This window comes from Pogona vitticeps, chromosome 4 (assembly GCF_051106095.1).
Source record: "Pogona vitticeps strain Pit_001003342236 chromosome 4, PviZW2.1, whole genome shotgun sequence".
Lineage (NCBI taxonomy): Eukaryota > Metazoa > Chordata > Lepidosauria > Squamata > Agamidae > Pogona > Pogona vitticeps.
The window spans coordinates 122,913,626-122,930,791 of record NC_135786.1 but is presented as its reverse complement, the minus strand read 5'-3'; the positions used below and the strand labels follow the sequence as shown (position 1 = coordinate 122,930,791).

Sequence of the window (17,166 nt, the reverse complement as noted above, 5' to 3'; positions counted from 1 at the left end):
CATGCAAAAATGTGAATAAATAAATAGGTACCACCTTAGTGGGAAGGTAACAGCATTCCATGTCTAGTCGCGCTAGCTGAGTGACCACGGAAACTATCTATGGACAAACGCTGGCTCTACAGCTTGGAGATGGGGATGAGCACCGCGCCCTGGAGTTGGACCAAATGTGGACCACAGCAAACTATGGCAAGTCCTAAAAGAAATGGGCGTGCCTGACCACCTTATCCATCTCCTGAGAAACCTATATGTGGGACAGGAAGCAACAGTTAGAACTGGATATGGAACAACTGATTGGTTCAAAATTGGGAAAGGAGTACGACAAGGCTGTATATTGTCCCACAGCTTATTTAATTTATATGCAGAATATACATCATGCGAAAGGCTGGACTGGAGGAATCCCAAATTGGAATTAAGATTGCCGGAAGAAATATCAACAACCTCCGATATGCAGATGATACCACTCTGATGGCAGAAAGTGAGGAGGAACTAAAGAAACTTGTAATGAGAGTGAAAGAGGAGAGTGCAAACAATGGTCTGAAACTCAACATCAAAAAAACTAAGATCATGGCCACTGGTCCCATCACCTCCTGGGAAATAGACGGGGAAGATATGGAGGCAGTGACAGACTTTACTTTCTTGGGCTCCATGATCACTGCAGATGGAGACAGCAGCCACGAAATTAAAAGACGCCTGCTTCTTGGGAGGAAAGCAATGACAAACCTTGACAGCATCTTAAAAAGCAGAGACATCACCTTGCCAACAAAAGTCTGAATAGTCAAAGCTATGGTTTTTCCTGTAGTGATGTATGGGAGTGAGAGCTGGACCATAAAGAAAGCTGACCGCCGAAGAATTGATGCCTTTGAATTGTGGTGCTGGAGGAGGCGCTTGAGAGTCCCCTGGACTGCAAGGAGAACAAACCTATCAATTCTAAAGGAAATCAACTCATTGCTCACTGGAAGGACAGATCCTGAAGCTGAGGCTCCAGTACTTTGGCCATCTCATGAGAAGAGAAGACTCCTTGGAAAAGACTTTGATGTTGGGAAAGTGTGAAGGCAAGAGAAGCGGACGATCAAGGATGAGATGGTTGGACAGTGTCATCGAAGCAACCAACATGAATTTGACACAACTCCGGGAGGCAGTGGAAGATAGGAGGGCCTGGCGTGCTCTGGTCCATGGGGTCACGAAGAGTCGGGCACGACTAAACGAACGAACGAACGGACCAAATGTCAAGGGGAACTTTTACCTTTACCTAAATGCGAAGTAGTAGACTTTACCCGGAGACTCCAGCAAGTCATTGAGGCAAGAGAACAAAAATAAAGAGGATGCATGTCTCTTATGAAACTCCTTGTACATAAATTCCTACCTGAGGGGACAAAAAGGAGCTTCACCCTCACCTTAGTCTGTCATAATTCAGCACGATGAAGGCTAACAGCACCATCACATAAAATGTTCTCTTTGGAGGGGAGCTCTTGAGATTCTGGTTCTAGAGAAGAAAAGGAACATCAGAGAAAGTTAAGAATTTTTCAACATCCAGGATACTGTTACTATCACTAATAGTAAGCAGTAGTAGCAACAGCAGGAAAATTACAATTTAAAAACACAATAAGTTAAATATTAAAAGATAAATTAAACAATATATGATTTAAAATACAATTAAGATTAAAACATGATAACATAAAAAAGATTAAAGTTATCTACTAAAATGGGGTTCAGGTATGCAGTTGTAATTGTTAAAAAGCCTGAAGAGATGGGTCTTTAGCTTTTTTCAGAAGGATAACAGGGAAGGGGCCATCTTGATCTCCCGATGGAGAACGGGCCATAGCCTGGGAGCTGCCAGAGAAGGCCCTCTCCCTTGTCCCCATCAGCTGTGTTTATACTGGCAATGGGACTGAGCAGGAGTATTATATGCTCCCTGTAGCTGGCCCCAGTCAGCAGTCTGGCTGCAGAGTTTTGCACCGGCAGAAGTTTCCAAACCATCTTCAAAGGTAGCCCCACACAGAGTGTGATACAGTAATCCAAACAGGTTTAATAAGTTGCTGTGCAATTCTCTTGTTGAAGAAATGAGAAGCAAGATGTCACTGACACCCAGCCACTTCCCTCTCCTTGCTCCTCAGTAGATGCAGGTGGTCTGCGATGGTTGTAGTGCAATTCCTGTCATCCCACCACTTGGCTATGCTGACTAGTTAATAATTCAAACACTTGAATTTATGAGATGCAGAGGGGTGCCCTAAAAATAAAAGGTTAATTTAAAATGTGTCTCAGAGAGGTGCATTAAAAGGGAAAGTACAATTGGAAACACGCTCTGTGAAGATAGCACCTCACTTGTTTTGGTTCAAAGATAACAAGGTAGAAGTAGTTCATTCAATTTTATGCCAGTTTTTGTAAGAAAGATTAAATGTTTTATCTGTTAGTTCATGAGTGGGAGGCTTTTGGCTCTACATGTGTATTGGAGTTATAATACATGTAATTCTCTACCACTGGCTATGCGGAGTGGGGATTACTGGAGCTGGAGACAAAATATCTGACTCAACTGACTTGGTGTTCAAGCAAGAATACTGCCATTTTTCATACTGAATTTTTAAATTGATGAAGCAGAAAGCACATAATGACTGTTGCTTTTATTAGTGGAATTTCAACTGTCTAACAGAGTACTCGTCGTCGTCATTTAGTCGTTTAGTCGTGTCCGACTCTTCGTGACCCCGTGGACCAGAGCACGCCAGGCCCTCCTGTCTTCTACTGCCTCCTGGAGTTGTGTCAAATTCATGTTGGTTACTTTGCAGACACTGTCCAGCCATCTCATCCTCGGTCGTCCCCTTCTCCTCTTGCCCTCACACTTTCCCAACATCAGGGTCTTTTCCGGGGAGTCTTTTCTTCTCGTTAGATGGCCAAAGTACTGGAGCCTCAGCTTCAGGATCTGTCCTTCCAGTGAGCACTCAGGGTTGATTTCCTTTAGAATTGATAGGTTTGTTCTCCTTGCAGGCCAAGAGAGTACTACAAACATGAATTTGACCCAACTCCAGGAGGCAGTGGAAGACAGGAGGGCCTGGTGTGCTCTAGTCCATGGGGTCACGAAGAGTCGGACACGACTAAACAACAACAACAACAACAAAGAGAGTACTGTAGGCTCTATGGTGAAATTGGCAGGGGCTGGGTGGGCTGAGTGACCACACAGTGGGGCTTGAGAGACTGAGAAAAAGGCCTCCTGAAAGATCTTTAAAAGAAAGGCATTGGGGCGTCATCAGCACATTGGTGTTACCGGACCACAAAATTCTGAACATCCTCTTTTCAGGTTTTTCATGTGTATGTGAGACAGTATGGGGAATCCTGGAACCCTGAGACCCTCCACAGGCTCATGGTCAAGGTGCTGAACAGGAGTCCTCCAGCACCACTACCATTCACAAAGTGACACACCGCAAGGGAAAATCCCATAAGTTGACTCCTTTTTTCATCAGTTAACTGCTTCTCACCCAAACATAAAGCAATTGTCAGGGCTGTTTTTCAACAAGTATGAATGGTAGTTAGCAGAAGAGGATAGCCTATAGAATAGTTTAACTACTGCCACTGGTGTTGTCAACATTCAGGCTCCCCTTTGCTATGTAAAGCTTGGCATCCTTTTTCCTGCTGACAGCACAGACATGATATTTTGCAGCAATATCAGGCCATTTCCTGGCTTTTTGAATCGTGGGTATAGAAAGAAGCACAATATCCCACATTCATAAACCGGAGGGTTTTTTTTAAAAAAAAGAATTGAATTATTGCAAAAATGAAAATATTTATAATGAGATACCCAGATGATTTGGGAAAAGCTTGCCACCAATTGTCTGGTTTCATTCTGGGATTAACTCTTTACTGGAATAATGTCAGCTATGACAAATCAGACTTCTGTTCTTTGCCTGGGGGTCTATAAATCTCTACAGGACTCATGGGGAAGTCAGGTATCCTTATCAGGTTCTGATGGAGCTAGCAGTCCAAGAACATCAGGAGAGCCACAAGTTGTCCTCCCTGTCTCACAGCTTTGGCTCTTAAGCAGTGTCTGGCCACAGTAAGCAAAAAGATAGATGATGGTAACCAGATCTTAATCCATGCAAAATAGAAGTTATAATAGCTGGTAAATTTCTCAATCCAGAGAGATCATTAAGCCAGGTTTCCTGTCCAGTGTATGGTATCGTAGACAGCAGAGCACTCCAGTATGTATTGTGAATGCCCACCTCTTCTGCCAGTTCATCCAACTGCCTCTTCAGTGAGCCATTCTCTTTCTTAAGGCGATCATTCTCCAGCAAGGCTGCTTTCAACCTGGCCTCCAAACTCAACATATATTCCTTTTTCTTCCTCCGTGACTGACAGGCTGATTCCCGGTTTTTTATCATACGCTGCTGTCGTTTTAGAACATTCACCTGGGGTAAGAAAGGACAGAGAGAACTATTAAAGCCAGGAAGGCTGCTATATTTGCATACATATGCTACACAAGACAACTTCAGTGGCATTAATGTAGCTGTTTCATAAAGAAAAGGAAAGCTGTCTAAGAGTGCAATTGGGTCTGTGTCAGGTTTAGTACACTTTAAATTCATTTTAAAATATCTGTTCATATGATATATAATAGCTGAGCACACTTTTTTGGCTGGGAAGCATGTTTTGTTCAAAAAGCGGGGTACTTTAAGCAGCCTTGAGGGGATTGTTTATTTTAACTCAATTGTGGGCACGATTTGTTTTGAATCATTTTGGCATACGTACTCTTCTGTCGCAGTGAACTGTCTGTGGGATTTGTCAAATAACGGATGCCAGGATCACAGGCAGCAGCGAATGGCTATGAAAGGCAGCCAGCACAAGGGTGGGCGGGCACAGGACAAAGCATCAAATGCAACAATTTTATAAGCCTATGTAGCCCCCTCAACCAATATACAACACAGCTGAAAAACAAATCAAAAGATTTCCCAAAAGGACGCATCCAGACTGAAAAACCACATGACTATCATGCGAGTTTAAATAAACTTCAAAAACCTCTACATATTACTCAACTTATTTCAATAGTGTAACCGCATCCTAAGTTGCCACATTGCAAAAAACAAAACAAAACCAGAAATTCCAAATTTTAAAATAATTTTCATGTTGCTTTAAGCCAGAGTTCCTACTTCAATCTCTCTAAGTATGATTCTCAAAAAACCACTATGGACAGAACAGTCCATATGAAATCAGGGTGCCTCCTACAGACACACACAGCTATATTTAGCAGTCCTACTTCACTGTCCAAGTTTGCCTGCAATCTTGCTAATATTTACAGTATTTTTAAGGCTTGACTTTGAGTCTTTGGTAGCCTGGCATTCAGTTCTTCCACATATTCTTCACAACTGATCACTTCCTTCTTCCACTGAACAGCATAGTATCCAAAAGAGATAAAATTATCTCACTGGACTACCATGAAGTTTTACAAAAACTGGGAAGAAGACATTTCCACTGCCTAGTAACATAGGTTACACTAACTGTGATACAAAGAGATCCCTAGCCTAAAGAAGCACGGCAATGACACCACGTTATTCCTTTGATGAATGCAGTGGGAGAGTAGTAGGAAAAGGCACCCATAGCCATCTGTAACTCATCGAGAATAGGCTATAAGGGCCTATCGAGAGAGATGGGCATGAACCCCTGGTTCAGCAATTCAACACAGTTCATTTCCTGGGCGAACAGCTGATCCATGGTTTGGCGCCCTGCCCCATCTAGTGGCACCACCCTACTCAGTGGCACCACCCTGCCCCGCCTCCACTGGGCACTACTGAAGTGTGAGCCACCAGAAAGGGCAGGGTACTGAACAGCTGTTTGGCCAGGAAGCAAACTGCATCAAACCACCGGTTCATGCCCATCTCATCCATACTCTTTAAAATCACACTTGATTTTTCTTGCATTTCGCACAAACTCCAAGAACAACTTCCAATGTTTATCTTCACCTCATCATGAAGGAGAGCCAGTTTGTTGGTATGATTAGTCAAAAATGAAAATTGCAGGGATGCCAGATCCCACTTCAAACTAGAAATTGCATGGCCTGAATTACAGAGTCACTACTGATGCTTGCCCACAATTTTCCTGGAATCGTGAAAGGAGACTGACAACAAATCAAGGTCTCCACGTACAATTGTAAATATCCATTATAGAGAACTTACATCTGTGCCAGCATTTGGGGAAGTGGCATGAAGAATAGGCTTAGTAGGTAGGTTTGAACTGAACAAACATTTCCTTGCTGTTTGTGGCAATATGTTCACAGCCTGCCCTGTGGCCCCACCAGTAACAGCAACGGCTGGCTTGGTGGCAGGAAGGATTGCAGGTGTCTGAAGGTGCACAACTGCGGACTGAGGAAACATCACTGATTGACCTGATGATAGAAGACAAAAAGTACACAGTGTGAAGCAAGCATTTTTGTCTTTGAACCTTTATTGTTATTACGTACTACCACAGGTCAGCCATGTTAGATATACAAAACTAAAATACAATAGTGTCATACAGCGTTTACAAGCAATACAAAGCAGACTGAAATTCAAATTTAAATTAAATGTAAGTTTTTAATCCAATTACTGCAGTGACTTAATTGTCTGTTTTCTTATTAAATAAGTTGCTGCATAGAATTTTGCAACCTTAGCTGTAACTTTCACTTCAGGCATTGGGGAGAAGAAAAGAGACATAACATTTATCAGGTCTGCCGCTATGATGTTTTAAAATTGGGGAAATAAGTAGACTGTGCACAAATTTATAAAATGTCAGGAAAAATACAACTTAAAAAAATTAAGAAGACAAAAATGTTGTGGCGCCTTAAAGACTAACTGCTATACAGTATTTTAATGGGAGCTTTTGTGAACAAATCCACTTATTCAGACAACATTTTTGTCTTGTTTTGTTTTATTTTGTTACTGCCTGACATGCTAGCACAGACTAACACAGCCTCTTCTAAAATGATGACTTTATAAAATGTGCAATACAGCAGGGCATGTTCCATGGTTTGCACCATACCAGACTGTCAAGGGCAAAGGTGTCGATTGTAAGAGATACATGAGTGTTTTCCCTCTAGAATGGTTGAAGTCAAAGCACTGAAATGGGCCAGGGTGAAAGCTCTCTGATGCCTTGCAAATTCTAAGTTGTAAAAAGTAATCTGGTGGGATGAAGATCTTACTATGATTCCCAGCACTGAGTAATATGAGATCTGTGCTCTGTGCTCTGTCGAGTTGGAGGGCTGTATCCCAGATTTGCTTCCTGATAGTCTCTTTGGCTTTCACAAACACGAAATGTAACAAAGCTGGAAGGGATATCCCACGGGATGAGAATTTTCCCTCCAATGCTCTTGCTCAGCCTAAGGGATGGTTATCTATTAAAACCAGAGGTGCTAAGCCAACTGGGTTAAGTTTTAAAGAGTATTTGAAGTCACACACTTGCTTTAAGCGGGACCATCCCAGCTTCTAATCTGAGCAGGGCATTAGGGATAGAACGTGGCACACCAAATACAGTTTTCAAGAATTTAGACCATAGGTTCTTAACCTGTGGTCTGCAGACCCCCTGGTAGGCTGCAAAGTCCTCACAGGATGACCGCAAAGGCATGAAGAAATCTTATGATCTTTTGCAGTTAAAATAGAATGAATGAATGAAAGAAAGAAAGTAAGAAAGAAAAGGAAACATAGAACAAAATCTTAACTTCCCTTGCTTGTTTGTATAAAAATTAGCTTTTCTAACCTACTACCTCCATTAAAAACAAACAAAAGATCAGTAATGAAAACAACAATTTGATAACAAATAACTGTTTGATATTTCTGCACATTGTGAAAACATGCAAGTGAATGACGCTGAGTGTCTGAGAGATAGCACATGACATTTCTTGCCACTGTAGTCAGAAGCCACAGAAAGAGTCGGAGTCATTTTCAGTGTACGTGAGTGTTTCGATGGACTTTGTGATCATGTGTCTTCTTTGATTTCTGCTAATAAAACTGTATTCGTTATTGTCGAGTAAAGTGACTTTTTTATACTATCACAGTGAATCTTTTAACAATATATTTTGGGCAAGCCTCAGAATGGATTGCTGGCTTTAGGGTTTTAATCTTGAATTAAGTCTTCGTGGTGTGCGGTAACAAAAGACATTTAAAGGGGGTCTGTGGTAAACAAAAGGTTACGAATTTAGACTATACTACCTCAACGCAGTGGAAGTCTTATTTATACACATAGGCCTGAACCATACAGTAGTTGGGCTAGTAACTTGTCTTAGAAGACTTAGACCTAGGAGCCCCCTTTTGAAAAGAAGAATCTCAAGATGGCAATAGTAGTTCTTTGAGCATTTTCAGTGACATGGATAATGTGGGCTCTCTACAGCCTGTTTGTTTGAAAGACTACACCCAGGGCCGAAGCTACCACTAGGCGAACTAGGCAACCGCCTTGAGAAAGAGACACAAAACTGACCTGAGAGGGTCGCAGAACTGAACTCAGAGGAGCGCAGAGCTGACCCGAGAGAGGCACAGTTTTATACAGACTAGTTTCTTGGAAAAAAATGCAACTGAAAATTTATATTTTAAATTTTTAAGATAAATACCACAACAGTGCCATGGAATATAATTATTTAAAAGTCTTATAATTTTTTTCTATATACTACAACCCAGGGATCATTTCATACAAAAAGGACTGCTGGTACACTCATTGGCATAACTCATTTGCATATATCACCCCTGGCATAAATGCAAGTAAAGAAAAAACCACTAGGTAAAAATAAATAAATAGGCACTTTCAGAGTTGCTAGCACTGTGTACCCTTGAGTCCTCCCCCTTGAGGTGACCCCTCCTGCAACCCTGATTTTTTTAAAATGTCCCATTGACACCAGCCACTGTGATCTACTTCCTGGGGTTATAAGTCATTAAACAGGGCTAATGGACAGGCAGCAGTAGGGGAGAAAAATTTGGTAAAGATCTTGTAGCTTCCCTCTTCTCACTTTTGGTCTCTTTTAAATTACATTCCCCCAGTTATAACTGGAGACAGACTTAAACTTCTAGTTTCCTCTAAGCCAGTGGTCCCCCACCTTTTCCCAACCACAGACCAGTGGGGGGCGTGGCATGCTCGCAGGGGAGCTTGTGCCTGCAGGGGATGGAGCATGCTCATGCGCATGTGTGGTGGTGCTAATGTACATACATGCAGCACACTCGCAGGGTGGAGTGCATTTCTGTGCATGCAGGGGACACTCATGCGCGCAGCACACTCACAGAATGCTTGCATGAATGCACGCAGTGGCGCTCGCGGGGGCTCATTGTACCGTTGTCTGCAGTGGATTAACCATTCCTGGCAGGAGGCGGGATGACAAGCCTCTCTGCCAGGTCACAGAGTGGCTAACCCATTGCAGGCAATGGCGCTACAGGAAGGCTTGCATCAGCAGCGAAATGGTGAGTGGACAATCCAGCCCCATGGGGCCAGACCCTTGTTATTTCCACCTGTGGGGGGGATATTCATGTATGAATACCCCCATCTCTAGTGAAAACCAAGATTTTGGTCTTATTGGTAATCTATTGAAAGATGCTCTTCATCTTGTAATAAGCCCCACTTTAGTAACAGATACAATTACTGTATTATCTGCATACAGTAGAGCAGAGATTGTCCTGTTTATAAGTTTGGGTGGGTGGAAATCAGGATTTGTAAGGCTTGAACCATAGAATTAATATAAAAATGAACAATAAGGGAGCTTGAATACATCCCTGTTTCACAACCTCCTGTGGCTCACATCTTATTCTGAGATTATTGTTTTTTTTGTAGTGTGTAGATGAGTGCAAGTAGTCTCTGGATTAAGCATTTATAGAGAAATCAGAATCAGTGATATTGCTTTTTGTCTCTTGATAGGTATACTGATGCACCACCACCCCTCCACGGTGTAAAAGGTACTTATTAGGGATGTGCCATTTATAGCTAAGCCCTTCTCTAGGTGAGTAAAAAGTGAGTGTGTCTGTAGGTTCTGCCTGGGGAATTCTTGAAGAATTTTAGCGGTCAAAATAAAAAAAAGTCTAAATGCATTGCTCCTATCTTTTATGTCAGGTACAGAAGAGCATTTCACATCCTAGGCCATTTAGACATCTGCCAGGAGATCAAAAAAATTTTTTTAGCCATTTCCAAAGTAGAGATGGAAAGGCTTGGAAAAAACCTGGGAAAATGGGAGAAAAAAACTGATTTTTTTCTGGGATTTTTCCAAAGTCATTTTATACGGCTTTGAAATTTCCAGAAATTGTACTTGTTTAGTCCTAAGGCTTGCATTAGTTCAGGGAGATTCCCATTCCAACTGTAAATATCACCCTCTGAGTAGTATCATATACCAGTTTTGAGAACTCATTCAATTTTTAACATGTATGTACTCCATGACACAGGAGCTACCCTTAAAAATGTAACAGCCTCTGCCAAATTAAACCAAGTGTCCACTATCTTCAACCTTATCTTTCTAGCAGTGGCCAATTAAGGTGCTTCTCAGAAGTACACAAGCAGAAAAAGCTGAAGAGGCACATCCCCACTAGATGCGTCATAATTAGAGAAATTCTGTCTCTGAACATGGAGTGGGATTCTAGTATCAGTTAGAAGCTTCTAAGTTCCTAATGACAGTCTCCGTCCAGATCAATGAAGTTTCCAGTCCAAATATTTTCCAATAAATAGACCCTAATAAACAGTTTCTTCTTTGTCAGATACTCTGAGATTTCTTCTATTTTAAAAACAAACCAATACATTTCCAAGTCAATATCTTTCATTAAACTGGCTACAGTTTTTTTAAAGTATTCTAATCTAACAACCAAGAAAGAAAAACCCAAACCCATCTAGGGAGAGCAGACAGTTGTTTGCATCCTGTAAGATTCTTCCTCCAGAACAGCATGACACTTCTTCTACCCCCCCACCCCACCCCACCCCCACCCCCACAGACTGTTCACTTACTTCTGGGAGTTGCGGCCTGGATAGCAACAACTGGCTGCTGCTTCGGCAGCGTCAGGAGTGTGGGAAGAGCTGGAATGACAATGGCTTTGGTCTGAACACCAAGGCTGGCTTGAGTTTCCCGAAAGGCAGGCAAAAGAGGTTTAGGCTGAATCAAAGGTTTGGAGACCAGAGGATTACATCGATTTAGGGTCACTGATGATCCATTTGCTGTAGAACAGAATAAAACAGAATTGAAGCTGAAGTGCTTTTACAAAAGAGGCAGCAACCACTAACTGCTGCCAGCCCTAGACATACATGAATGTGATGGTGAGCACCCAGGGAATTCAACTGTAGTGACAGATTTTTTTTTTCTAAAAAAATTCCATTGCTATCTAGGTACCCATCAGATATCTTAGGCTTTCCCTCCTATAAAATTTCCAATCACAGAACGACATATCCCATACTCCTTGATCTATTCTGGGACAGACTTATAGGAAGAGCAGACAATAATATTTTCGGGAAACCAGCCTGCCCTTATCTCTTAATTGTGCTAGGCAGGAGGAGAGGAAACAGGGTTTCACTGATCAGAATACAACTTAATCAGAGCATAAAATCAGCCTTTCAAGGTCCACAAAATCTGGAGGTTTACTTTATGTACAGAAAAAAGACAAGCTTAAAAATGGACTGGTTCATACAAATAATGCTAACATCTGGTGGATACCAGGATATCAGCTCTGCTTCTAAAGTGCTTAGTAAGTTATGTTGGACGAATTGGACGCATGATCTGAAAAGAACCCTAAATTGAAGCTTGGGAACTGCACAGTCACAATCCCCTTCCCAGTCCTTCTCCCCGGCAGCCAGTAGAGAGGTTTGTTTATATTTGCTTTCTGTTTTTCCAACAGTCCTTACACGAAAAACAGATACTTTTCATACCTAAAACACATTTCTGATAGATTCAAACAAGCCATCTTCAAATGGTGGATTGTGAAGCTAACCTGTATAACTAATTCAGGTTCGTGTCTAACCATTAACTCTGCTTCTTTATGTAAAGACAAATTATGAATGGAAGGTCCTGAAACATCTCCCAGTCACACAACAGGACCAGAGGAGAAGGAGGAACACAAAAGCTTGCAATACTTCACTAGCACGCTGTCCAGCTCCTGTATACAACAACACTCAACTATACCGTTCAATATAACATGCAAACCAGCCAAGTAGCTTTGTAGATTTTTTCAAACTGAATAAACTACCATCACTTATTTATAAGTATGTGTACATCACGTTTTGATACTGGAGAACCCCAGAGATCTCCCTGCAAGTCTTTTATTTAGTTTCTATTTTCCAAGGATCATGTACGACAAGAGACTTTACCCAGTAGAAAGTAAATGAAAATGGGAGTAGGATAAATAATTTCAACAACCATCTATACAACAAATCCTTCTGTATTCCTAGTAGATTCCTAGCATGTCTGCAATGTTTAGTTGATCTAATTAATGTTTTTAATCACAAGTTTTTTAAAAGTACTGATTAATTAAGTAGCTGATCATTGAAAAAGAATTATTTCTAAAAGTTGCATGCATCAACGTAGAAGCAGCACAATCCCACAAGAGAGAAATGTCATCCTCTGCATGCAAAGAATGATTCTTCCTTCAAAACTCTTCTTCTTTCTTCAGAACCTACGTACATAAATTTATATAGACTTAAAATACAAATCATCTGATCAGTTAAAAAGCCAGGATGCTTGCTTCTGTACTGGAGATGGTCAAAACGAGCTTCATACCTGAACAATGCCTTGTTTTGGATGGGGGCTTCTTTTCCTTTTCTTCTAAAGGTAAGTCAGGTGTTTGAGAGCACTGGCCATATATGGAAACAGGAGATGACTGGGAACTCGACCCCAACTCTGTGCCTTCCTAGAAAAAGTTAAAAAGAAAAGCACAAAAGTAGACTTTCTGAGTTTCACAAAGTGATAAGATACTTGCTAACTAAATGACTGCTTTCAAATTTGCACTTCTGTCCACAACTCTGTTTAATTGCTGCTGATCAGGCCCATGGGTGTTGCGTGGGGACCCAGATTCTGCACCCCACCTCCTCTCACAGCTGCCCTGTCAGAAGCAGCGCTGAGGAGTTCCCTGCACCACCTCCTCCTCTTCTGGGAGGGGAACCCTCAGGAGGTGGCAGGGCAGAGAACCTGGGGTGTCCATGAAACACCTGTGGTCCCAATCCACCGAATCGTGGCAAGTGCTCATCTCTATTCAAAACCCGAACCTAATTAAACACATCTGACCAATCTAAAGTACTGAACTACTTACAGGAACATGTTGTGCTGGAGAATCCACAGATAAAGGAGAAGGAACTGATTCTGCTGAGGTGGCTGGTGAGAGAGGTTCTGCTTTCCAGCATGCATCTGTAAAATGCAGAAGTACAGAGCTTATCAGTTCAAGATTTCTTTAAAGAAGGGCTTCATCCAACTTCTCTCTGGCATTCAAATAAAACACCTTATTTTCCAGTGACACAGAAACAGCTCCTTCTTCTAGTTTGTTTTTGTAGTCTGTCTTTAATTAGGTAGAAGACAATTCCTTTTGCATTTCCCTCAGAGTGCACTTCCTATGTATTCAGCTCCCACTCTTAACTGACTTTTCCCCAGGGTGAAAAGTATTTCATAAAAAGCTACCCCACCCTTTATTTAAGTTGTATCATGAAAAGGAGATCTTTCAAGTGAGCATCTAATCTTATAATTGCCTGAGAGCAAGAGTGGTTTAATGGTTGTTGGATAGGGATCTGGATTCTAACTTCTAATGAGCCATGAAACTCACTACATGACTTTTAGCTTGCCCCTCCTAAAGTTGTTGTGAGGGTAAAATGGGGAAGAGGAGAGTAACATATCTTGTCTTGAGTTCACTAGAAAAAAGCAGGATATAAACAAATACTGTGATCAGCAACTTGATCTGAAATTACCTGCTGTGATCTGTTTCGAAACATCCCAGGGTTCTGAGTCCCAAGACATCAGATCTATATCAAAGTCAAGGTCACAAAAGCTGTTTTCCTACAGAACACAATAAGGAACATTCCAGAGTGAAAAACATTTAAAAGTACTGTAGAGTATAAACAGTAAACTGACAAACTATTTTGTAGACTTTACCTATTTAATACATATTGAGCAGGATGACAATCAGGAAGATCTTTTACCTGGAAAACACTTAGGGGAACAGTCGGATATGTCAGTTTCACCAACTAGAGATGTGCCATTCTGGTATTTTGGATTCCAACTCCTGGAATTATTGAGGAATTCCCCCGGGCGAATTTGATGCTCCCTGTGAATAGCAAGCAGCCTTACCACTCTTTAGGCTCTGTAGGAAACACTGATCACAAACCTATGACACCCAGAAAGCTTTGTGGCAGCTTATTTCCAGGAAGCACTGAAGCGGCACATGAAGGCCTACAATGACATAAGGACTCAGAGGACTAGGTTTTGCTCTGGGTGATTGAAATATAGGTGTAGAAGTGTGGCCGTGTGGGCTGGAATTCCTGTAATTCTGCCTGGAGAATTCTGGGAGTTGGGAGTCCCAAAAATCCAAATGACACATCACTACTAAAAATTCCTCACCTTTATCTGTTTTATTTACTGCTATCATGCTCAGACAGTAGCTTTGGTATATGAGGCGATACTGACAGATATTTTCAGATGTGTATTACACCTACCGAACATCTTGTCTGGAGATTCTGAACCCAAAAGTTTTTTGGTGTCACATATTTGCTCTACTTTTACCAGCAAGCAATCACTTACTGCAAGTCTGAAACTTTTCGCCATTAGTGCTGAATTAATGTTTTTTTATTTATTATTTTACTAACTGTAACCAGCCTTCACCCTGGCTAATCAAATTTAAAATGCCCTTTCTTTTAATAGGCTTGCCTTCAGCCAAAATATATGAGCCCAGACAGTTTTAACAATAAAATATATAAGATGTTCTTACTATAACATATCAACTGGCAAAGCTAAACAGAGTTCAACTTAATTTTACACTGAGTTACATTCTAGCTCTCAAACATTCAACCTCCCTCTCCCAGATACAAAAAACAATTCACTGAACAACAATTTCATATTGAGGAAGTTCGTACAGAATGCTACTTCTCTTTCACAGTGAAAATTTAACACCTACTGGCTCCACTCACATAATGCTGCAACAAAATTTTAATCAGTTTCTTGACTTCGCAGCCTCCATCTATGGATGAATAAAGTAGTCATGCTTTTGTTGTTGTTATTGTTGTTAATTCCTAGTTTGCTTCCCCTCATTCTCTTCTACTAATACCCAGATGGTATCTCCAAAGTTCTAGCAGCAATAAATGACAGTTCTGCCCAACTTGGGTTGGGGGGGAGGTGGCTAGGTGGTTATGAATCAGTGTTGTGGCCTTCATATATAGCAGTGGTCCCCAACCTTGGGCCTCCAGATGTTCTTGGACTTCAACTCCCAGAAATCCTGGCCAGCAGAGGTGGTGGTGAAGGCTTCTGGGAGTTGTATTCTAAGAACATCTGGAGGCCCAAGGTTGGGGAACACAGTATTAGGGGATGTCTGAAGGGTTTAGGATGGGGTGAGTAGAAACCCAGCATGTTATGTATTTAAACTTTAAAACCCAATTGAAAACATGGTTGTTCATTCAGGCCTTCCCTCCAGCCAACACTTGATTTTTTATTTTTTTCTTACTTTTCCCTATCCTTTATTTCATTGTAGCTATTACTGAATTATCATGTACTTACCTGTGTTTAATTGTCTGATTTTGTATTGGAAGCCGCCTAGAGTGATCTGGTAGTCCAGATAGGCGGGGTATGTATAAATAAATAAATAAATAAATAAATAAATAAATAAATAAACAAACAAATAAATAAATAAATAAACAAACAAACAAACAAACTTAACTTGTTTATTTACTTGTTTTTAAACAACCAATAAACAGCTCTTCCCGCCATTAAGAGCTTAAACGTCTTTGCTCCGAGGCAGTTTTTTTCCAGTTGTTACCAGATTAACAGGATGTTTAGAGATGGTCACAAACTGCTGGTTTGGCAGTCTGTGCCCATCAGCCAAGCAGGTGTTCAGCTCTTCCCCTCCTCCAGTGGGCACCCACTCAGAGGCAGCACCCTGGCTAACCTGCTTTGCCTCATTGAAACACTGCCTCTGTCATATCTTCACACAAAGTTTTTGAGCAGATAATTTTGTAAGTAAATATTGTTTCTTCTTTTTACTGTTGTCTGACTGAAGAGTTTTGTCAAAGCCTGTAACTGTCCTGCTTTTTACAGTGCAACTACACAAAACCCAACAGAAATATACAGACTGCCATGGCACAAAGCCCCCCCATCACTCCCATATGCCTCTGAAACTATCAAACATTTTAGAAAAAAAAGAAGAGGCTCAGAAAGTCCCTTTGTCTCCTTCAGGAATGGGGGCAACACCATGCTTTGGAGAAGGCACCACACCTCCAACATTCCTTTAAAGAAAAGAAAAGAAAAAAGAAAAATATTTTGGAGTGCTGGAGAGGCTTTTCAGTTAAAAATACATTTTTGTAGGGGGGAATGAGGTCAAGGCAGGTATATGCAGCTTCTGAATTCTATTTCTCACTCCTACTTCAGTGGTTGCTTATTGACTTTGTTTTGTTTGCAGAGATTTTTTTATAATGTTTCCCCCCAGGAAGTGCAGACTATTAATCTGGAGTTTTTATGACAGAATTGTATTGTTTAAAAGACTCCTAATATATATACTTTCTCATGTTGCGAGGATGTCTATGTTGGTATGTGTGCATTCTCTTCTATGCAAAAATGTCGGAACCCACCTCTGGTTTCTGTTCATGAAGAAGGTAGGCATTGGAAGACTGTTGCCAGGAAGCATGAAAAGGGATAGGGAGTTTGAAGGCAGGAAGAAAAGCAAAGAGGAGCAAATCTCTTTTCAACTGCTTAGGATCATACAGTCATGGACTGGCAAGAGGCTTGGGCAAAGTACAGAACTAAATCAAAATTCTAGCTTCAAACACAATGCCAAACCACACTTAAAAGAAAGCCAGAATTCTCCTATTTAACTAGAAAGATGGGGCAAAGTATTGTAAACAAACAAACAAACAAAAACTTCAAACTACTGTTTTAAAGTGGAGTTTCCTGCCAAAAACAAGCCACAAATCGTGCTTAGCCTGCATAGAACACAGTTTGCATTGTTGCAAACCAGCTCATTGTTGAAAATGCAAGACAGGAACCTGTCGCGTTCCTGGTTATTAAATTCAGTGCAAAGCGTA

The 17,166-nt window shown here is 41.2% G+C and overlaps 1 protein-coding gene across 5 annotated transcripts in view; it reads right to left on the bottom strand.

Moving 5' to 3' along the window:
* The window catches only part of ATF6 (activating transcription factor 6), a 103,584-nt gene that overhangs the window by 75,208 nt on the left and 11,210 nt on the right, over nucleotides 1-17,166 (bottom strand). For 2 of the 5 annotated variants that reach the window (XM_020798502.3, XM_020798503.3), the window contains exons 3-9: nucleotides 13,849-13,936; nucleotides 13,203-13,297; nucleotides 12,674-12,803; nucleotides 10,915-11,121; nucleotides 6,153-6,361; nucleotides 4,209-4,394; nucleotides 1,395-1,483 (exon numbers count right to left, since the gene is read on the bottom strand). In XM_020798502.3, the coding sequence (XP_020654161.3) occupies nucleotides 1,395-1,483; nucleotides 4,209-4,394; nucleotides 6,153-6,361; nucleotides 10,915-11,121; nucleotides 12,674-12,803; nucleotides 13,203-13,297; nucleotides 13,849-13,936 (1,004 nt within the window). Of the gene's footprint in view, nucleotides 1-1,394; nucleotides 1,484-4,208; nucleotides 4,395-6,152; nucleotides 6,362-10,914; nucleotides 11,122-12,673; nucleotides 12,804-13,202; nucleotides 13,298-13,848; nucleotides 13,937-14,032; nucleotides 14,212-17,166 lie in introns of those variants that run through there. The other 3 variants (XM_078392417.1, XM_020798504.3, XM_078392418.1) reach the window with 3 other exon arrangements.